The 23,082-nt window shown below is 46.7% G+C and overlaps 1 protein-coding gene across 8 annotated transcripts in view; it reads left to right on the top strand.

Moving 5' to 3' along the window:
* The window catches only part of FNIP2 (folliculin interacting protein 2), a 126,790-nt gene that overhangs the window by 16,902 nt on the left and 86,806 nt on the right, over positions 1-23,082 (top strand). For 2 of the 8 annotated variants that reach the window (XM_010813808.4, XM_024977610.2), the window contains exon 1: positions 21,169-21,485. The exons of 2 other annotated variants lie outside the window; for them this stretch is intronic. In XM_010813808.4, coding sequence (XP_010812110.2) covers positions 21,325-21,485 — 161 coding nt within the window. In that variant the 5' untranslated portion in view covers positions 21,169-21,324. Of the gene's footprint in view, positions 1-6,812; positions 6,971-21,168; positions 21,486-23,082 lie in introns of those variants that run through there. 4 more of the 8 variants (XM_059876283.1, XM_024977607.2, XM_005217629.5 and 1 more) reach the window with 4 other exon arrangements.

Genomic DNA, 23,082 nt, shown 5'->3' with positions numbered 1-23,082 from the left:
GGTATACATATGTCCCCTCCCTCTTGAAGCTTGCTCCCACCTCCCACCCATCCCACCCCTCTTGGTTGTCCCAGAGCACCAGATTTGAGCTTTCTGAGACACACAGCAAATTCCCTCTGGTTATTTATTTTAAATATGGTAATGTGGCTTTAATTTCCCAAAGCACATAGCTTAGTTTGGGAGGAAGCTCCAATAGTCATTCTCTGCAGCCTTTATTCCATGAGAGTATTGCCCCGTCTCCTAGTAACAAGTTACCCAGCATCAGAGGAGTTGCAGTTTTGATCTTCAGGGCTTCACTTCTCCTTTTGACTTTCTGTGGTTTCCTCCTCCTAATGCTATATCCTTAATTTGCCACATTAATTAACTCAGATGAGGTGATTTCTTAGTGGGATATGGGGACAGGAGGCCCGAGGGGGAAAGATTATTTTCTGAGTGCTGCTTCTCAAGGCCCTAAGGTCACTTTTATCCCCATCTGTGATTTGATCTATGCACCTGAGGCAGAGGCACCTGTGGGTCCAGATGCCTAGAGGCGGGAGCCTGTTGGGGATTAGAGTAGCTTGTGCTTCGATGATGTTGAGAAAGTCCCGCCATGAGGTCCTGTTAATGGAATCCTCTCCTCCTTGGCAAAGACTAAGAAAGACATGTTTAGCCCAGGAAATGTAGTGGTGATGGTTTCAGAATAGTAACAAGCCTCGCTGGAGGGTTAGGATACTGCAGTTAGGAATCACATCGAGACATAAACCGGTTTCCCTCGTGGATTTCTTTTCTAAAAATCATGCTGAGAGAGAGGTGAGTATTGGTTAAATGTGCTGTTGACTGTTGAAGACCAGTGTTTCAGAGAAAGGATCATTGATGATGGACTTAATTGTAATAGTTCACATTTACGTGGATTTTATTTTCCAAAGTGGTCACATAAATTTCACAGAACAGGACATGGGTCCCCTGGACTAGGAGGTAGGTGCCTGTGCAGGGTGAGTTAGGTTGGGGACACTGATCTCTGGGCTCCTGATTCGTGCTACGGCCAGTTTTTATCCCTACAAGTTTGGCCAGGTCCCTTATTTTTTTTTTTTTAATTTTTATTTTATAGTGGAGTGTAGTTAATATACAATATTGTGTTAGTTTCAGGTGTACAGCAAAGTAATTCAGTTATATATATATGTGTGTATCTATTCTATCCCAGATTCTTTTTCCTTACAGGTTTTTATAGAGTATTGAGTGGAGTTCTCTGTGTTATATAGTAGGTCCTTGTTGATTAACTATTTTATGTATAGTAGTGTGTATGTATTCATTCCAAACTCCTAATTTGTCCTTCCCCCACTTCCCCTCTGGTAACCATAAGATTGTTTTCTATGTCTGTGAGTCTGTTTCTGTTCTGTAAATAAGTTCATTTGTATCATTTCTTTAACTTCCAAGTGTAAGCGGTATCATGTGATGTTTGTCTTTCTCTGACTTCACTTAGTTTGATCATCTCTAGGGCCACCCATGTCACAAACGGCATTATTTCGTTCTTTCTATGGCTGCGCAATATTCCATTGTGGATGTGTACCGTGTCTTCTTTATCCAGTCCTCTGCTGACAGGCATTAGGTTGTTTCCATGTCTTGGCTGTTGTAAATAGTGCTGCTGTGAACATTGTGGTGCATGTATCTTTCTGAATTTTTATTTTCTCTGGATATATGCCCAGGAGTAGGATTAGAAGTGGGGATAGACGGTAGATCTGTTTTTTTTTTTTTTTTTTAAGGAAACTACATACTGTCCTCCACAGTGGCTGCACCACTTTACATTCCCACCAGCAGTGTAGGAGGGTTCCCCTCTCTCCATACCCTCTCCAGCATTTGTTTGTAGCAGTTCCCTTGCTTTGTACTTGTTAAAAATTGTTATGAATTTGTAACTAAAATGCATTTTATGTTTTTTAGTTATCTTGGACAGGTATTCTTTTGTGTATCCTTGAACATGTGCTCTTTTCTGGTATTGAGGTGCTCCAAGCCATTAACATATGACTCTTCAGATTCAGGCCTAGATTTCTGGGTGTGGCTGGGCTGGTCCTGCTTCTCCTCGCTGTCCCCCTGCCCCCACCCTTCTTACCCCAGTCAGAGTGAACCTGTCTCGGTTCCTCCAGCACTTTCGAGCGTTCTCTTTGTAAAGCTCTCCTTGGGCGGACCTGGCCTCTTGCCTCCACCTCTCAGCCGCGGGCTCTTGCTCAGTGCAGGGCAGAAGCGGCCGTGGGCTCCGCAGCCTGACCTCGGCTCTGCAGCACCGACGCTGTCGCCGCCACACATCTGTGTGGTCTTGGTGCTTTCCTGAGCCTTGCTGTGCTGGGCTGCTGTTTCCTTGCTGGCCTGGTGGGACCAGCACGACCACTTCGTGGCGCAGCCATGAGGCTCAGATGGGGCTGCCCTTGCAGGGTGAGAGCCATGCCTGGTCCCTGGTAAGTGCTCTGACCACCACCCCAGGGGACAGCACAGCTCCGCCACGTCGTGCCCATCACCGTGCTCAGCACCCCATCCCATTGGGGTGTGGTTTCCTGTGCCAGATTCTGCCGTGACCCCGCAGAGTCAAGGGGACATGCTGCACCCATGGATGGTCCATGCCCTTTATTGGGCGGTGGGGGGCGGGGAGGACAGTGCCCAGCGCATTTGTACATTCGTAGGCCCTCAGGAAATCAGTAAATAAGCAACAGCCCTGTCTGTTTAATGCCTTTGACCTCAGCTTTCTTTCCCTTTTGTGAAGATCGTCTTAGCATTTATTGGTAGCTTTGGATGAGGAGAGAAATGATAGAAAAGACCAGCTCCTGGTTGGGCATGGGATTCTTTGTGAGCTTCTGGGGTTGGGACTTTGCCGTTTTGGGCCCCTGCTCTCTGAGGAAGAGGCGGTGCACACGGATAGGCCTCCGGGAGAGGGGCTGTGTCCTCGAAGCCAAGGTTACAGTGGGGTCTGAGAGAAGCATCAGGGCTGGGTGTCCCTTATGGGGTCATAGCTGCCCTGTCCAACTTGCAGGGTTTCTCACTTTCAGCTTCTGTCAGTTGTCAGGTGCTCGTATAGCCCAGAAGCCACTTGACTTTAGTCAGCAATGCAAGCAATGCAAAGGGAAAGCTTATGCAAAAAGGAGAAGAGTTTCTGGATGGAAGTAACGGGAGAGAAGCGTTTTCAGCTCCAGGGGTGGTGATAGTTCACCGTGGCAGCCCCACTGGTGTTCTTGGTGCACAGAGGGCCTTTCTTAGGGGCAGGCGGGGGCTCGCTGGGCTGCCATGATTCCTTTGTTCAAGGCGGTTGGAGGTCTGGCCCATGATTAATTGCTGTAAGGTATGTTGGATCTTCAGGGCTCAGTGGTGAACAGCAAAGACTGACTCCGGACAGGGCCCCAGTGCAGTCACTTGGAGGACAGGTTCCAGCCTTCCTCCACCTGCTCTGCCCTGGTGGACTGGCGGTAATAATCAGCTGTAGCGGTGGGCCATGCACTCCACTGTCCTGTGGAGGCATCTGGTGCGTGTGCACTGCTTACAGTTTGTTCATATGGGGGCCTGGTTCTTTCCAAAGGAAGCAAGGTGGGATGTGTAGCAATCACGAGAGCCTGTGTGTGTGTGTGTGTGTGTGTGTGTGTGTGTGTGTGTGTGTGTGAGAAAGAGAGAGAGAGAGAAAGAAACAGCAGGCTCTTACCACTCAGAAGTCATTTTCACATAGTTAAGATGTTAAAGATGCTCTTCTGTTATGAAAAACAGCTAGTTCATGTGTTTATCAGAATAATGGGTATATCCTAGAGTGACCTGGGTTTTGTAGGATGGCCAGGTGCCCTGACCACCCTGTATGATGATGCCTCTGTGTGTGTTCCGAACTCTAAAAGTTAACTCAGGAGCAAGCTTCACATCTGCTCCTCGTCTTCCGTATTTCAGGTACAGTGAACGGTTAGAGCACAGAAGTGAATGAGGTACATCCTGCCCTCGAGCTGTTCAGTCCATGGAGGTTTATTCTCCAGGTTCTGTTGTAACAGGTGTAACAGGAATTCACAGTGTGCCAGAGAGCAGAGGCTGGGGGCCTCACAGAAGCACCCAGTAAACAACTCTTACATGACCCAAGGTCTCTAACATTGGTAGGTTCCTTCATTTTTCAAGTGGTTTTTTTTCTTCTTAGCACTTTTTTAGGTTTTTTCTCTTTCCATTTGGAGAGTTAGATACTGAATATATATATTTACATTTTGATGCTTGAGCTCCTAATTTAAAAATTTTTCTTGTCCTTCCATCTTATCTGCGGATGATTGTCTAAAAGTAAAAGCCGAGTTCTCATGATCTGAATGCGTTCACTATGGATAGTTCCCTGCAGACCTGACTTGGGGCTGGATGGGGTGGGGGTGAGCATTAGGTGGGCCACGATAGTGGCCTGGGACTTGGTGTTTTCTGGAGGACTTTGTGGTTTCTCCCCAGCCCCTCAGGCTGCATTGCTTCCAGTCCCCTCGCTAACCTTGTTTTACTTTTTAGGATCCCCAGATATCCCAAGCTTCAGATGTTTCTTTCGCACTGAGAACCTGTAAGGAGTTCTTACGTTTGTGTGTTTTTGATACGAGGAATTTTGCTAGTTGTAGCCCGTGATGATTCAGATGCAGGAAATGCTTTTGGAAGGTCACTGCCTCCCATGGGTTCACGGGGCACCAGGCCTCCTAGCCCCACTTGACACATGACCTCGGTAGTGATCTTCACATTCTGTGTGCCACACGCCCCCACCCCACACTGTGTGGAGTGAGGGCTGCAAATGTCTGTCACCTCCCTTCTCTCTGGGTGCCTTACGTAGAAGCGCTGCATGTAATGAAAGCTGTGTGTCGGTGGATGGGGGGTTCTGATGGGGCCTGAGCAGGTGACAGAAGACACTGAGACCCAGACAGCAGGGCCTTCCAGTCTTTTCCTTCCAGTAGAGGAGGCACAGGTGAGTGTGGGCCAGGCTCTGGTTAACAAGCATTCGCCCCACACCCAGCTAGTCCCGGGGACACAGGAGGACTGAGACACGAGCTGCCTCTGGAACTTGTGGGGAGCAGAGGGGGTGGCCATGGAAACCACATTGGGTACCAGGACAGTTGCTCCTCATCGCTCTTGGATTCCGTGTGTACAGGCTCGCCTGCTCACCAAAACTTGTTCATAGCCTTCAGGTCAGGGCTCAGGATGTTTTTCTGGTCGTCCCCGGACACAGGCAGGTTGACAGAATCCTGCAGCCTCCCAGTGTGCGCGCTACCAGCTGAGGGCAGATGAAGCAGTGCTTGCCTTTCCTGTGTGCTCTTGTACTGCAGACACATGAAGTGTGTAGTCGAGAGTCCAGGTGGGGTTTTTTCCTTTGCAGTTTTGTGCTTTTCATTGGTGATGTTGCTGTTCGAAATGGCCCATGTGCATTGTGCCTGAGTGCTGTCTCAAGTCCTCAGGCAGGACGGCTGTGATGTACCTGATGGAGAAACTCTGTGTTAGGTGAGCTGCGTGCAGGCGTGAGCTCTGGTGCTGTCGGCTGTGGGTTCAGTGTTAATGAAGCAACAGTATATATTAAATAGCAGAAACACAATAAAGTAAGGTTCGGTACTAATCAGTTGATGAAAATCTTGCGGCCAGAGGTAATGCAGGCACATAACCGTGTATTTCTCCTAAAAGCAGCCGTTCATCATTAACTGAGAAGGCAATGGCACCCCACTCCAGTACTTTTGCCTGGAAAATCCCAAATGGACGGAGGAGCCTGGTAGGCTGCAGTCCACGGGGTTGCTGAGGGTCAAACACAACTGAGCGACTTCACTTTCACTTTTCACTTTCATGCACTGGAGAAGGAAATGGCAACCCACTCCAGTGTTCTTGCCTGGAGAACCCCAGGGACAGGAGAGCCTGGTGGGCTGCTGTCTATGGGGTTGCACAGAGTCGGACACGACTGAAGTGACTTAGCAATCATTAACTGATTCCGTCTTCATGGAGCCTGTATAGAGCTCAGGCACCATGAATGACCAATCTCCCACACTGAGAGGTAGAAAATGGGCCTCAGATTCTAGAATGAGTTGGACTGATGAGGTGGGGTCAGAGCCATGGCTTTGCAGGGCTTGAGGGATAAAAGAGTAAAGCCCAGATTGGGCTTGTATAGGGAGACCCTGGAAGATTCCATCGTCCAAGGGCAGGCCTGGGGGACGGGGTGGCTGTAAGGACAGGGCTACAGGCACAGGCTCCTGGGAAACTGCAGGGTAGACACAAGGCTGCCAGAGGAGGCAGAGCCCCAGCTGGGCAGGGGTGGTGAGAACAGTGCCCAGGCGTGTGACTGTGTGCTCATTCCCTGAGATTCCGTGTGCTCTGAGACGAGATGGGGAAACTGGAAAGTCTGGGTGTAGACACCGGTGTGCAGAGACTGCTGCCAGTGTCTGATGAGTGACTGGTTCTCCCCAAATAGGTGTGGTGTTCTGGTTTACAAGCCCCGCCCCCTTTGCACCTGCACAGGATGGGGAGCCAAAATCAGCCAGGTTTATGGGTTAGATTCAGGGAGGGGAGAGGAGGAGGGTGGTGAGTGAATGTGGACCGGGTCACAGGGTGCCCCATCTTCTGCAGAGCAGGCTGAGCTCACACTACCAGTTTCCTTCACGCTCGCCCAGCACCCATGGCCCTGCAGTTCCCAGTTCCCTCGTCCTGTGACCGTCTGGGTGGAAGCTGGGGGCGGGCACACTGTGGTTCATACAGAAGTACCAGCTGCTCTCGGTTCTCTTGCAAGGGGTGGGGATGAATGGCTTCCTCTGATGGTCTGAGAGGTTCCCGCATGAGCCTGGCCTTCCAAATGCCCCGTGTCTCAGACTAGGTTTCCTGCCTTTTCTCAGGGTTGGAGCTGGAGGAGTGGCTGGTCAGACACATGCATACCACCGATCACGGGGCCAGCCTGAACGGAGACGTGCCGAGTGTAAAATCCACCGTGGAGTCCAAGGACAGGGTGGATTATTGAATTCAGTTCATCTGTTCTTTTGTGCTTTTTTGAAACGTGAGTCTTAGAAAATTTTAAATTACATGTGTGAAAAGTGAAAGTGAAGTCACTCAGTCGTGTCCGACTCTTTGCGACCCCATGGGCTGTATCCTACCGGGCTCCTCCGTCCATGGGATTTTCCAGGCAAGAATACTTGAGTGGGTTGTCATTTCCTCCTCCAGGGCATCTTCCTGACACAAGGAGCGAACCTGGGTCTCCCGCATCGCAGGCAGACGCTTTACCATCTGAGCCACCGGGGAAGCCCAGCTTCCCGTAAATTTCTACAGGACAGTGTTTCATTGTTCCCTTTGAACTTCTCAGACATAATTTGAAAGCACTGTTCAGTGGTCCTACTTCTAAAGACCAGATTCGTGGCTCCACTTGTGTTTGTTTACTCAGATGATGAAGCGTCTGACCGCAGTGCAAGGCCCTGGTTTGATCCCTGGGACGGGAAGATCCTCTGGAGAAGGAAATGGCAACCCACTCCACTACTGTTGCCTAGAAAATTCCACGGATGGAGGAGCCTGGTGGGCTACCGTCCGTGGAATTGGACACGACTGAGTGACTTCACTTCACTTTGTGTTTGTTAATTCCGTGGAAGTTGTACACTCTTCCGTGGAAGAGTGTAGCTGTTGGAAACAAAAGGAGTACAGTCGTGAGTACAAAAAAATCTCTCTGGTAGGGAAAACTTCTCCCTAAGAAATGTGCTCTTCCTTTGTGGAAATCCTCGCGTGATTCTGTGTCACAGTCAAGATTCACGACAGTTGTACTAGATGCACCGTAACTGACGTAATCTTTAAGAACTGACATAAAGGTTAGTGTTGTCTCGTGTTTTGGACTACTTAAGTTTAGTCAGATTTTTAAATGTGTAATTATTCTTTAAAGGCTTTATTTTTTACTTTTGAAAATTATTTACCCACTTATTTATTTATCATTTGTCTGCTTTGGGTCTTAGCTGTAGCTTGCAGAATCCTTATTGCAGCACATGGGTGTCTCTGTTGTTGGGGCTCGCAGCCTTAGGTGCTCCTCGGCATGTGGGATCTTAGTTCCCCGACCAGGGATGCAACCCGTGTCTCCTGCACTGGAAGGCAGATTCTTAACCACCGGACCACCGGGGAAGTCCCGTAAATGTGTGATTTATTTTTCACAGGAACACCTGACTCTGTGCTGCTTTGAGTCATAATGAGGTTTTCTTGTCCCTGAGAAAGTGACTGTTTTCAGAACCTGTATGAACAGCGGTGTGTGAGGTAGCCTCAGTGAATCCGACAGAAAAGAGGTTATTCCCGACTTCAGAAGCACTTACCAGCTGCCTTCTCCTTGCTGGGTGTGCAAGTAAAATGCAAAAGAAACCAAAGTGTTGCTGTTCACGTTCTCAAGTTGGAAGTTCGTAGCCAACGTTAATGTCCTGATGCATGGGAGGAGGAGAGGATAATACCTGACTCTAACAGCTAAAGCATTACAACCTGAAGACTGTTTATCACAAAATGCAGATCCAAGGTTACTCGTGTAAGCACCACTTGCCTCTGTGTTCCTGATGGGGACTGTGCACTGCTGGAGCCTCTTGTCCTGCACCGTGACTGATACCTGTGTGAGATGCGGGGGCTGTGGTTCATGGTGCAGCTGAGGGTTGGTTGCAGCAAGGTTGTGGGTGAAATTCTGAGCTGCTGGAAACACATAGCCTCTTTCAGGGGCACTGTCACTGAGTCCATCCTGTCTTCCTGTGTGGTTGTTGAAGTATCCTTAGGAAAAGGGTTCTTATGGGGAGCATTTACAGGATAGATGGTCCTTGGTTTGGGCCTAAAAGCTTTTGCTGGATTTGAATCTGTTAGGAGGGGCGGTCTGTGTAGTTGGAGGGACCTAGGAGGTGGAAAAGGACTTGATCCATGGAAGAAAGAATGGCTTATGTTCCCATCAAAGCTAATTAATCATAGATTTCATTTTCTAGCTGTTACACTAATTTGTTCTAGAGTTTATGGTTCCCAAGGGGTTCTACAGTGAGTTGCTTTGGAAGGCTTAATCGTCTGCAGCTTCCAGAGAATTGGCCCTGTTTGGGAAGGAGACTGACTTTCTTGGATAAAACTATGATTTACCAGATGTCATTGTGGCCACAGTTATTCATCTTTGCTTCATGTTGAATAATACAATCCAGTCATCCGTGAACTTAGCTGCCCAGACAGGACAGTGAGTGCTCTTGGGCAGGCATGTAGAAAGTAGGACACCCACATCCATCTGAACGGTGTGGCTTTTCAGGGGGCTTTCGCAGGCTTGCAGTGAGCATCCTTAGCCACCTTCCTCAGAGTAGAGTGAGTGTCAGCATCACCATTATTTCCAGCTAAGGAGACAAGCTCCAGAGGAGGCAGTGGCACCCCACTCCAGTACTCTTGCCTGGAAAATCCCATGGGCAGAGGAGCCTAGTGGGCTGCAGTCCATGGGGTCGCAAAGAGCCGGACACGGCTGAGCGACTTCACTTTCACTTTTCACTTTCATGCATTGGAGAAAGAAATGGCAACCCACTCTAGTGTTCTTGTCTGGAGAATCCCAGGGACGGGGGAGCCTGGTGGGCTGCCGTCTGTGGGGTCGCACAGAGTCGGACACGACTAAAGTGACTTACCTTACCTTAAGGAGACAAGCTCACAGAGTCATGTGGCCCAGAGTGATGAGGCCACAGCTGAACACAGCCGTCTGCCCTGCAGATCTTACCTCATGAGATCGTCCGGCTGCCATGCCTCCTGGATCCTGGTCCCCAGCTCGTCATGAGGAGCTGACTCAGAGAAACAAGAGGCTGCTGAGTCAGAGCTGACAGCCTTTCTCCAGCTCTCTCCTCATAATTGACTTCTGTCAACTGCCAAGCAGCCCTCTTAGTCGGCAGCTGGTAGAACTCTCAGAGCACTTGAGGAGGCTTGTGCATGTAACTTGCCAGCAATCCAATTACGTGAGAAGCGTTTCGTTTTAGCTGTTACGGTATCACTGTTTTGTCTCCGGCCAACCAAACCAAAGAATAGGCAAGAAGCACCTTCTGTTACTAAGTTAACTCTTTTTTAAAAATATATTTCTGTATTTGACTGCGCTGGGTCTTACTGGCAGCACCTGGGATCTTTAACCTTCCTGTGGCATGTGGGGTTTTTGGTTGTGGTGTGAGAACTCTTAGTTGTGGCATGTGGGATCTAGTTCCCTGACCAGGGATCGAATGTGAGTCCCCTGCTTTGGGGGCCCATAGTCACTCAGGTAACTCTTAGTCTAACCTCTAGTAGGTTTCCTTGAATAACTCTCATGACCTTTATTTTGCACTGAATGGATATGTAACCGGCCAAGAATGAGAGGGATGCCGGTAAGAAAGCTGTTGCAACAGTCCTGGCAGACACAGGGCTTATACTCTGAGCAACCCAGCATCTGCTTCAAAGCGTCAACAGAAAAGTTCAGCATTATGTTCAAATGGAAGGGAGAGGAACATAGATGCAAGTCCTTTCCTAGGTATTTTTTGAGACTTGTGTCTCATGAGTTACACAGTTTGGGTAAGAATTGTACCAGTTTTGACAGGGAGATGGGAGGGAGCCCTGAAAACTTTGTCCTGCAGAGCTGGTTTCAGTCAGACAGGTAGAGTGAGCCGCCGTGCTGGACAGGAATTCCTGCAGCTGCCCATATGCCCAGTCACATGCTTTGGGGGGAACGATTCTGAGCCAATGGCCAACGCCTGGGCTCAGGCCTTTACCTCTTTCCCAACCCTGGGCTGCCGGCAGTTTGTTCAGGCCCACACACCAGTGACAGCCTGACCCGAAATCAGAGTTAAACTTTACAAGTTGTGTAATCTTCGCTAATATGTTTCCAGCTTCTGGAAGTTTGCAAAGGAATAGCATGTGGTGGGTGTTGGGAAGTCATAGGGAAAAAGGATTGTAGATTGAGGTCTGATATTGGATCTTAAAAAAAGTTTTTAACTAAATTACTGATTATCTAGCTGATTCCAGAAAGAAAGAAATCATTTCTCAGGGATGAAAAGACAAGCAGTACTCCTCCTTGCAGGTGGAGAGCCATCCCGGAGAGCCTTCCGACCTGGCATTAGTGAGTGTGGCCTGGCCACCACTTCTCCTGGTAATGAAGCAGTTAGAGCCCCAGCCTTGCTGTAACCCTCCTCCTGAGAGAAGACTTTTCACTTACTACCTTAGGGGTCTCCTGGGGTCTCGTCTCTCTTTTCCTTACTTTATGTTGTCAGCATCTTGTACTTGGTTAGGTACATGCCCTTTGAATAACACTTCTTTTTAAAAACGTGTCATCATCTTGGGGTGGCAAGGGGTGAGGGGAGTATACTTGTATGTATACTTGTGGCTGATTCACGTTGTTGTACAGCAGAAACCACAACATTGTAAAGGAATTATCCTCCAATTAAAAAGAAATTGAAATGAGCAAGGAACATTGGAAACAAGGCAGGAAAACGTTGAACTATTTGCAGGAGGTGTTCTATATAATATAATTATATTCCAGAAGATATAGCCAATTGGAAATACCAATCCTAGTCTGTTTATGAGAATGAACTGAAAGATTGTTCAGTTCAGTTCAATTCAGTTCAGTCGCTCTGTCGTGTCCGACTCTTTGCAACCCCATGAATCGCAGCATGCCAGGCCTCCCTATCCATCACCAACTCCCGGAGTTCACCCAGACTCATGTCCATTGAGTCACTTTCATAAGGTAAGAACACGAGAGGACAATGAAATCTAACAGCACTTGGAACAGAAATAGAAAATGCTTTAGAATAATTCCAAAAAATGTTTAGCAGAAAAATATATCTAGTTCCTGGGGACATCTTAATATTGTGAAAAAAAACTAAACTATCAGTATTGTGAAACAAATGAAACTATCAATTTGAGTCTAACTCAAATAAAATGTCGATGATTTTGTTAAAAAAAAAATTCTCATTGTTAGGTGTGTTGTGTTGCTGCTGGGTACTAAGCTGCATCTCCAAATAAAGGGAAATTGAGGGATCTTGATTTTAGTTAAGATGTTTTAACAGAGTCTGTAGCTGCAGCTCTCTACTTTTGCTGGTTTGTGTAGATATTAATGATAGCAATCACTGAAGGAAAAACTTTGTGAGGAACATAGCAGTCTATGTTAAAAAACACACAGGGTGCGTACTTTGCTTTTCCTTCCAGCCGTCTGAAATTGTTTGGACTCTTGACAATTTCCTTACCATAATGCCTGCAGAATTGTTATAGAACAAAGAAGTCAAGTGGTCATCACTGGTTTGGCAGCAAGAAATTAAAAACAAGTCTCTTTACCCATGGTTTGTAAATAATGCATAGCTATTGAGATGGGAATACCAGACCACCTGATCTGCCTCTTGAGAAATTTGTATGCAGGTCAGGAAGCAACAGTTAGAACTGGACATGGAACAACAGACTGGTTCCAAATAGGAAAAGGAGTTCGTCAAGGCTGTATATTGTCACCCTGTTTATATAACTTCTATGCAGAGTATATCATGAGAAACGCTGGACTGGAAGAAACACAAACTGGAATCAAGATTGCCGGGAGAAATATCGATAACCTCAGATATGCAGATGACACCACCCTTATGGCAGAAAGTGAAGAGGAGCTCAAAAGCCTCTTGATGAAAGTGAAAGTGGAGAGTGAAAAAGTTGGCTTAAAGCTCAACATTCAGAAAATGAAGATCATGGCATCCGGTCCCATCACTTCATGGGAAATAGATGGGGAAACAGTATCAGACTTTATTTTTCTGAGCTCCAAAATCACTACAGATGGTGACTGCAGCCATGAAATTAAAAGACGCTTACTCCTTGGAAGGAAAGTTATGACCAACCTAGATAGCATATTCAAAAGCAGAGACATTACTTTGCCAACAAAGATCTGTCTAGTCAAGGCTGTGGTTTTTCCTGTGGTCATGTATGGATGTGAGAGTTCGACTGTGAAGAAGGCTGAGCGCCGAAGAATTGATGCTTTTGAACTGTGGTGTTGGAGAAGACTCTTGAGAGTCCCTTGGACTGCAAGGAGATCCAGCCAGTCCATTCTGAAGGAGATCAGCCCTGGGATTTCTTTGGAAGGAATGATGTTAAAGCTGAAACTGCAGTACTTTGGCCACCTCATGGGGAGAGTTGACTCATTGGAAAAGACTCTGATGCTGGGAGGGAATGGGGGCAAGAGGAGAAGGGGACGACAGAGGATGAGATGGCTGGATGTCATCACTGACTCGATGGACGTGAGTCTGGGTGAACTCCGGGAGTTGGTGATGGACAGGGAGGCCTGGCGTGCTGCGACTCGTGGGGTTGCAAAGAGTCGGACATGACTGAGTGACTGATCTGATCTGATTGTCGAAAAGTAGAAAATAGAGAATTTTAAAAGGAAAAGTGTGTTAAGTCCCGCTATGCAAAGACATTCTGATGTTTCCTTCCTGTTCTTTTTTTCTACTTTTGGTTTTTGAAAAGCACAGTACTTATCAAAGAGCATATACCATTTGGTATTGTATCCTATTATCTTTATTTAGCATTATAGCATAAGAAGTTTTCTGTGTTTCACAGATTTCATGAAGACATGAGACATGCGTTCATTCTTTCAGTTGCTGAGAGCCTTTTATTGATTGGCTGATTTTTGGCTGTGCTGGGACCTCACTGCTGTGTGTGGGCTTTCTCTAGTTACTGTGAGTGGGGACTACTCTTCGTGGCGGTGTTTGGGCTTCTCATTGCAGTGGCTTCTGTTGTTGCGGAGCACAGGCTCTAGAGCATGGGCTTAGCTGCTCTGTGGCATGTGGGATCTTCCTGGATCAGGGATCGAACCCATGTTCCCTGCACTGGCAGGCAGATTCTTATCCACTAAACCACCAGGAAAGTCCTGAGAGCCTTTTCAGTGCCTCAGAGTCCCTGGAAATGGGATGGGTAGTAACCTGGATCATGATCAGGGCCACACATCACCATGAACTCTCAAGTAACTTTATCTGAATCTGAAAGCTCCGTTCTCCCACAGGTGCTTCCTCATTTTAAATCAAAGGAGTTGTATGGGTTGATTTTACTGTCTGTTTCACCTTACTTTGGATGAAAAAGTCCCTCTGTGTAGGAATCAGAGCCTCAGCTGGGCATAGTCGGGAGAGCAGGGCAGTTCATGGCAGGCAAGGGGACCCACGAGAGACCTGGCCACCATGGTGCACGGAACAAACCCCAGCCCCACCGAGGACAGAGTTAGTGAGAACCTGTATCTGTTGGTAGCCTCCGGTTGATCCTGGAGGAGAGACTTGGACTTGACTGATGAGCCAGTGACATCCAGCTGCCGCACCTCCTGCTCGTCCCTGGTCGGTCCTCGGGTGGAGTGAGTGGTGTGGCTCACCTGTCACTGGCAGGGATGCCTCAAGTTCCGGCCCGGCCCGGACGCACTCCCCACGGCGAGCCTGGTCCCTCGGTCCGTCTGTACTCCGCTCTTCCTGTCTGCTAGAGAGATCAGTGCTGCCCGCTCCATGACTGACAGAATGCTGCTAGAGCTGTGCTTGGCACGTGGCGGCGTGAGACTGATCAGCCAGCAAGTCACCCCGCCCCAGCGTCTGTCTGTGCTCTGCCGGCCTTCCTCAGCACAAGCTTGTCAGGTGGGCTTCTGTGGTGTTAGGGTGGGGCTGTGGGCTGACGCTGTCCCTCAAACGGCTGAGTGCTGAGGGACATGGTCTCCATCCTGCATCTGTCTTCAGAGCCTATTTCCCGAAAGCGCACTGCCTCACTCCCTTACCTGAGTCCATGTCCTCTAGCCTAGCAGGCACCTTCTTTTTTTCAAATTTGATTCTTTAATTAATTTTTTTTTATTTAATGAAGTATAGGTGATTTACTGTGTTGTGAACGTTTCAGGTGTACAGTGAAGTGATTCAGTTATACATACATATATATATATTCATCTTCAGATTCTTTTCCTTTATAGATTATTGCAAAATATTGACTATAGCTCTCTGTGCTGTATGAAAGGTTCTTGTTGTTTATCTGTTTTATATATCATAGTGTGCTTCTGTTAACCCCAGACTCTTAATCTGTCCCTCCCCCATCCCTTCTCCCCTGTGGTAACCGTAAGTGTGTTTTCTGTGTTTGTTAGTCCATCTCTGTTTCACAGATAAGTTCATTTCTGTCGTATTTTAGATTTTGCGCATACACGATTTCACATGATATTTGTCATTCTCTGACTCACTTCGTTTAGTCTGATAATCTCTAGGTCCATCCATGTTGCTGCAGTTGACATTATCTCATTTTTTAACGGTTGAGTAGTATTCCATTGTATATATGTACCATATCTTCTTCATCCATTCATCTGTTGATGGACATTTAGGTTGCTTCCATATCTCAGCTATTGTGAATAGTGCTGTTATATATATTGGGGTGCATGCATCTCTTCAAATTAGAGTGATCTCTAGATGTATGTCCGAGAGTGGGATTGGTGGATCGTGTGGTGGTTCTATCTTTAGTTTTTTCAGGATCCTCCGTACTGTGCTCCATAGTGGCTGCAGCAATTTTTCATTCCCACTAACAGTGTAGGAGGTTTCCTTTTTCTCCACACCCTCTCCAGCATTTGTTATTTGTAGACTTTTATGATGGTCATTCTGACCAATGTGAGGTGATACCTCATTATAATTTTTATTTCCATTTCTCAATAATTAGCAATATGGAGCATCTTTTCATGAACCTGTTGGAGGCCTTTTTAAACAACTCCATGTTGAGTGAGAATGTACAGACAGAAAAGTGTACATGGTCTGCCTGCTGTGTGTTCACATTAGCAGTGCCTGGATCAGAAACAGAGTTTACCAGCATTCTGTAACTTTTTTGATGTCTCCTGCTGGGGACCACCCTTCGAGAAGCCCTGATAGGAAGGCTTGCTCGTGGTCATTCCTGGGTGTGGGAAAGACATCAGGGAGGGAAGGAGTTACCCCATGGGAGGGGGGATCTGTGCTGTGGATCCGGAACCCCACCCCCTCCTCTCTGTTGATTCTTACTTTCTTTACATCAGGGTAGCATGACAAGGCAGAGGGAGATTCACTAAACAAGAGTCATGAGACTGGATTTCTGCGGGAGCTGCAGTAGACCTTCACTTTTTCTCTCTCCGAACCCATCTCTCAGCTGTGGTTTGAGGTGGTTTTTCGTCACACACAGTGATCACTGTATTTTGTTACCTGACGCGCATGCTGTTTAGGGATGCAGAAATGCATGAATACCCACCTGGAAACTTCCTGACCTTCGTTCTCCCAACTCTGAGTCAGGGATAGGGGTTGATCCGTCCTCAGCCGCCACGTCCTATGGGTCAGAGGTGGCCCTGGCACGTTGTCCTGGGAGGACAGGAGGGAGGTCCTGGCCCTGGGCAGAAGGGCTTCAGTGGGGGTCTGGAGTACCAGGTACCTGCCTCGCATGGTCCACATGGCTCTTCTGCTCTTTTCCTGGGTGGCTCAGTCCTGGGCTGTGAGGGTGGAAGTGGGTACATCTTACAGACTTGCACCAGGGGCCTCCCTTCTTCACACACATCCGTGAGTTCACGCCACCACTCCACTCCCCATTTCCTTCCAGTGGGTGGAGCTTCAAGAGGGCTGCGGGAGCCAGCTGGTGACCTCAGATCCTTCTCCCAGCGTGTGAGCATAGCTGGACCACGTGGGCAGATGGAGAGCTTGACTGCTAGAAGAGCCCATGATAAGTGGTCTCTTGTGTAGTACTTACAGTTGATGAGCAGGATGTCTTATCCAGTGTGGTGCTAGTGTTCAGTCACTGAGTTATTTCTGCCTCTTTACGACCCCGTGGACTGCCTTACACCAGGCTTCCCTGTCCTTCACCATCTCCCAGAGTTTGCTCAAACTCATGTCCATTGGTCAGTGATGCCATCCAACCATCTCATTCTCTGTCACCCCTTTTTCCTCCTGCCCTCAATCTTTCCCAGCATCAGGGTCTTTTCCAATGAGTCAGCTCTTCGCATCAAGTGGCCAAAGTGTTAGAGCTTCAGCTTCATCATCAGTCCTTCCAATAAATGTTCAGAGTTGATTTCTTGTGGGATTGACTGGTTTGATATCCTTGCTGTCCAAGGGTCTCTCAAGGGTCTTCCCTAGCACCACAGGTCAAAAGCGTCAGTTCTTTGGCGCTCAGCCAGTGTGTTAACAAGTGGCTGTGGGGGAGCCCATAGAAGAGGATGCTCCCATTTCAGGAAAGAGAAGACAGAGGTCAAGGGAGGTGGGGCTGAGGTGGGGAACAGGATGCTGCCTCTTTCACCCACTCCATCCACTGCTCGCATGGCTTGAAGAATGGGTGTGATGATATCATTATTACTTGTTTTTCCATTTACTGAAAAAATGTTAAAGCTCTCGTGTAAATGTAAGGAACTTGAGAGCCATAGACAGGCATTCCTTTTAAGTACAGTGGTGGTGGTTTTGATGAATATCCCTGCTTTATTACATACGATCTGGTTTTAAACTGTGGAATTAGGGTTATTTAGGGGGGAACAGAGAGAAAACATAAAATGTTAAAATACCATGAGTCATATTGATTGTAGTGAACACAAGATGTTAAAACTTCTAAAAGACCTTGTGCTGTAGTAGACGAGAGAGAAGGAGAAAGAGGGTGTTTGGAGTTGAGCAGAAGTACCCTCTGCACCACACTGAAAGAGGCCGATGGCTTGTAGCAGATTCATGTCCTAGGTGTTTTTTTGGGGGGTGGTTTGGGCAATATTTATTTACGTATTCATTTGGCTGCGCTGGGTCTTAGTTGTGGCACATGGGAACTTTTCTGCCTTTGGTTGCAGCAAGTAAACTCTTAGTTGTAGCATGTGGGCATCCAGTTCCCTGACCAGGGATTGAACCTGGGCCCCCTGCACTGGGAGTGCGGAATCTTAGCCACTGGACCAGCAGGGGAAGTCCCTCATGTCCTAGTTCTAAGTGAAGTGAACAATCAGTTGAGACAACTCACTACTGGGAGCGTGGAGTCTTAGCCACTGGACCAGTAGGGGGAGTCCCTCATGTCCTAGTTCTAATGTAAATATTCAGTGATATTAAGACAATGAAAAGGTCATATGTAAGATCTGCACAAAGTGAACGTCCAGACCCAGTTTTTTATCTTCAAAATTTCTGGTTAGGATCGTGAGATGTGTACACTTCTGTATTGGAAAGAAGTTGTGTGTTAGTGTTAAAAGGGTGTTTTTAGAAAATCATGCAGAATTCAGGCTCAGAACATCTTTATGAGGAGGCTGGGATTCTCGTTGGGGAAGTGGTTCTCCAGTGGGTGGTTCCCAGGCCAGGAGTGGCTGCATCCTGGGAACTTGTGAGAATCACATTCCCAGTTTTTAGTGCAGAATTGGAACTGCTGAATCAGAAATGGGGTGGAGGTGGGGGGATGGTTGGCCCAGCCCTGGGTGTTTGTAAGCCTATGAAGTGTGAGCACCACCCTTCCAGGGAAGTGGAGGCTAAAAGCTGTGCTGACCAAATTTAGGGAGAAGCACTGACTATTGAAGACACAGCTCAAGTCTTGATAGAAACACTACAAGGGCCCGTCTTGGTTGCTCCTTTCCCTCATCCTTGCATGTTAGTTACAGGCTGAGTGAGAGGTTAGAGTTTCGGTTGGAGGGAATTCTCTCCCAATGCAGTTCCTCCTTGTTTCATCCTTCATAGCCATGTTGTCATTTTCTTCTCTTAGTATTCTTGTCGTTTAAAAATGTTCTCATCATCCTTTGGATCGCGGATACATATGCATTGTTTTAATAGTGTTTGAAGCCTTGGGAAAATGTAAAATGTTGGAATGATTGAGCAGCTTTGCAGCTATCTGCTGGGAAGGTGTATATACAGAATACATAGTTACAAAGGGTTTGTGTCCTTTCCTCAGGGCCTAGATAAATATCTTTGAGACACTGAAGTTTTAAAAGTGAAATGTGTGTTTTTAGTACATAAAAAGTGGGTTGTATTCCCTGCAGTGTTTGCTATACATATTTTATAAAATCTAGTTACTTGGGCTTTTTCAAGGCTCCACCCCATCAACGTAGGATGATGCTTTCATTTCCGTTGTGATTCTAGACAAGGTGAGCCAAGCCCCAGGTGAGTTGAAGGCATTGACCTAGGGCCTTGCCCACGTCTCAGGTGGGTGCGGTGGTAAAAGGGGCTTCCTTCCGCCTCTGCTTGCTGGGACAGGTTGATGCTACATGGGTGCTCTCTGGTCCTCTTGTGAAGAATAAAAAGTGACAAAGAACCCCTGATCTCACTGCGGCCATGAACTTAAGCCTTGAGCTCAGAATGTGTGTGCCTTCCTGGAGAAGTGGATTCACTGTCTCCTAACCTGGCCCTTTCTTGGCGTTTGTGCCTGTGTCACAGCGGAGGTGGTCGCCACCGTAGATTTATTACAGTCTCTCTCTCTCTCAGAGGAGGGTGTGAACATCTCTGTGGGTTTGCTGCAAAGGAACTTTAAAGTCACATACACAGTAAAGTCAAGTTAACTGAGGCCTCTGCCGTGCAGTGTTAGACCTTGTCACATCGCAGAGTGGAATACACGTGGCTGCCGTATGTCGAGACACTTAAAGCCCTCTGAAGCCTGTCGATGAAAAATTAATCAATAGTTAATCTAAGAAAGAAATGGAAAATTTTATTCGAGCCAACCTGAGGATTATAACCTGGGATATGGCCTTTTAGAAAGCTCTAGCATCATCATCCTGTCAGTGGTCAGGGCACAGTTAGATGTGTTTTTGAGACAGATGGTTGAATGTCAGATGATGTGTTGATAGTTTGCACAACCCAGATCCACACATGCAGAGTTAGTTGAGGGTCATCCAGACCCCTCACGGCATTAGGAAGGAATGTCATCTCCTGAGGAGATCTGATCGGTGCAGACTCACCGTGTACTGAAGGTGAACGGGGAGGCCAACACAGGCAGAGGAGCATTTTTAAGTTTTTCTTGTCTCGCCATGAAGTATGAATAATATTTCATCAAACTAAAGACCCAGCCAAGCTTTCATCAGATTTTAGAACTTTTAGTATTTTCTTCACCCTGATTTCAGGATGACAAGAGGAAAATGAATTGGGACAGTCCAGTTTTAGTGACCGATGCTTTTTATTTCTTCTAAAGAAAAATCTCATCCACAAATTCACAGTACTGTGGGAAAATATTGATATGTATGATAGATCAATGTATATCATATAAAATATAAATGTGTATCACATAAAATAACATATATCATAAGACATAAAAAATGTGAAATATGTAAATGTGTCATTTATCAATGCATTTTATGCATACTCATATTTTATATAAGTATGTATCATAAAATATAACAAAAATATAAAAATGTTTCATAAAAATCATAGAAATGTGCTATATCAATATATGTCATAAAATGCACAAAATATAAGTAAAGTGTATATATCATGTAAAATATAGCACATAAAATATAACCTGAAAATATAAAATATGTATCATGAAATGTTGAAGTATGTGGTATGTTAACATATATCATAACTATATCATGTTGATATATAAAACCATAGTATTCTCATTTTACAAATGAAGTACATTCATGTCATAAGTAGAAACTGAACTGCCTTTGTTCTTGGATTCTGCTGGTTCAGGGCTCTTTCAGTTTGGATGTACTTAGGAATTAAGAATCCAGTGCAAGAGCTTTGGGTGTTTATGGCTTCACGGTCATTACTATTTTCATTTCATAAATAAATTAAATTCGACATTGGTATTAAAGCCAGGATGTATCCCTTCCCTCACCCCACTTCTGCCTCTGTGCGTCAAGCCCTGCAGTGGGTTTGCTGAGCGCCGCCGTCTCTCACTTGCTCTGGGCAGGATTTTCAAGGTTGCAGAGTGAGACCTGTCAGCTGACACTTGCTCACAGGAGAGCCATTAAGAGGGTGGTGGCCAATGTCAGGACAACCTTGCAGCTGCAGGCGAGTCACCGGGTTTCACCCACAGCCATGTGAGCCGTGTGCGGAGACCTTGTGATCAATTAATTGGCTACTTCATAATCTCTTGCCGGGCCACTACGGAGTGAGTCAGTCCAAGCCACTCAGCCTGTTGAGAGTCTTGTCTTTTGTAACCAGAACACAAACCCAGCAACAAAAGTAGGAAGTGGAGCTTGGACTTGTTGGATTCTAATTCTAATGGCTTTGCTGAGAGCCTGCTTTACAGAGTAAGGCATGCATCTGACTTCCTAAATTGAGGGGCTTCGTTTACGTAACAAGTGAATGTTCCTTTTTTTTTTTTTTTTTTAAACTTCTGAAAGAGGAAATTAGAGGGTTGCTACCAAGAAGCTTGTGTCACCTACCTCCTCTGTACAGGGAGTGCGGGTATCATAGGGACAGCCGATCACTGCGGAAACCCCTCCAGCCATAGGACCTTCCAAGTTCATGAGGACAGTCAGAACCACCTGGAAGAGGGCTGACCCGCCAGGAGATGTGCGGTTGCTCGGCCAGGACCACAGCCCAGCCGAGGGGCTGGCGGGACGCAGCCCAGGGTGTGAGTGATGGGCGGCTGCACAGGACGCTTTTCTGCACAAGGACTCGGAAGCATGCCAGAGTCGGCAGGAGCCCTGATGCCCCGGAACTCAGCAACAGGTTTGAAACTGTTCTGTCTCAGAGTCTCAGAGAAATTCTCATTGGGCACCGGGGAGGTAAATCATGGTGATCTGAAACTTGGGTTTGCAGACAGGCACAGGTGGTTGCTGGGTGTGCAGACAAGCCCTGTCCTTTACAGAAAAGGTATAGGATGGGTGTTTTCTAGCAGCCGTTTGGGTCCTGCTGCCCATGTGCTCCTGAATCTCCCTTTGCTCCTGTTGGAGCCACCAGGAAGCAGTGGGTGCCGCCTGTACCGGGGGAAAGCTTGAACAGTGCAATCTCAGGGCTCACTGGGAAAAGGCACAGCCCCAAAGGACCAGCACGTTGACAGACAGGGCCTGGATGCCTCACTTCTCAGTCTGGCTGGTGGACAGAGGGCTGGGCGTTTCTGGCTGGAGGTGAGGTGGTGAGGGAGAGTCCAGGCTTCCCCTTATGGAAAATCCTTTCCATGGGAAGGAAGATGTTAGGATGAACCAGTAATGCAGCCCATCAAAGAAATGTGTATTATACTTGCTGTTTAATTGCTACTTAACTGTTTCATTCATTTTGGGAGAATTCACTAATTTTATTAGTGATAACTCTTAGTTGAAACATTAAGGAATTTTAGTGCATATCAGTGAAACAGAAAAATACTTTGGAAATTCCATTTCATTCCAAAATATTCAGTAAGGCCAGAAAAAAGTAAGCTCCGATTCTTATGATTAGTGTAAAAGTAAGTTTCTAAATCCACTTAAGTGTTGTTACTTTTTTCCTTGTAGAATTTTTCTCAACATTAACATGGCTCATCAACTGTTTACCCCATAAATATAGTTCTTGGTTGTTGACTAATAAATCAGGATATGATTTCTGTCATGTAAAAATCATGGTATTTCTTCAATGGAAACAATAAAACGGTACAGAGTTCACTGCAGGACAAGTGTCCATAGTTGGAAACCCCGTGCTGTCCACTCAGTATAGAGATGTGACTGTTCAGATGAGAATCTCACTGTTACACCATTGTGGTGTTTCCTATGTGGAAAGGATGGCTGAGTCACAGCAGAGCATGGTGGATCTACACTTGGGTGTGGATCCAAATCCCATCCTGATCCCAGCTCTGCTGCCCAGAGGCTGTGTTAACCCTGGCTGGTCCCCTGCTTCTTGTGCATCTCATTCTCAACTGTTCAGATGTGTAGCTGGTTTGGATTGCTTTTGAAATTCTCTCCTCCTCTAAGATTCTACAGGATAGCTTCGGGACGTTCTGAATTCCTATTTTTGTTATTCAGACAATTCTCGATTCCGTGAATAGGTATGTGGAGCACCGGGGGTGGCACCCACAGGAGAAGATGACACTCAGGGCATCACCAATTCTTGCTGAACTTCTTGAGTTTTCCGTATGAGCTTCTGCTTCTCACTCTCGGTGAATTTGCTCTTTTTCAGTAGGATTTTAATCATTACTTTTTAAAATGACACTTTAAACTTAACGAAACCTTTTCACGTGCATTGTCTCCTTTCCTTATTTTAACTTCCTTTAGATTTACTTCTTAGGTGCCGAGATGGTTTTAGCTTCTGTACAGTGATGATGGATGATGTGTGTCATTTAGTTGGAATTCATCTCTGG

The sequence above is a fragment of the Bos taurus genome, chromosome 17 (genome assembly GCF_002263795.3).
Source record: "Bos taurus isolate L1 Dominette 01449 registration number 42190680 breed Hereford chromosome 17, ARS-UCD2.0, whole genome shotgun sequence".
Classification (NCBI taxonomy): Eukaryota; Metazoa; Chordata; class Mammalia; order Artiodactyla; family Bovidae; genus Bos; species Bos taurus.
Note: the sequence above shows the minus strand (reverse complement) of the source record. Positions and strands in the feature narration are given on the sequence as shown.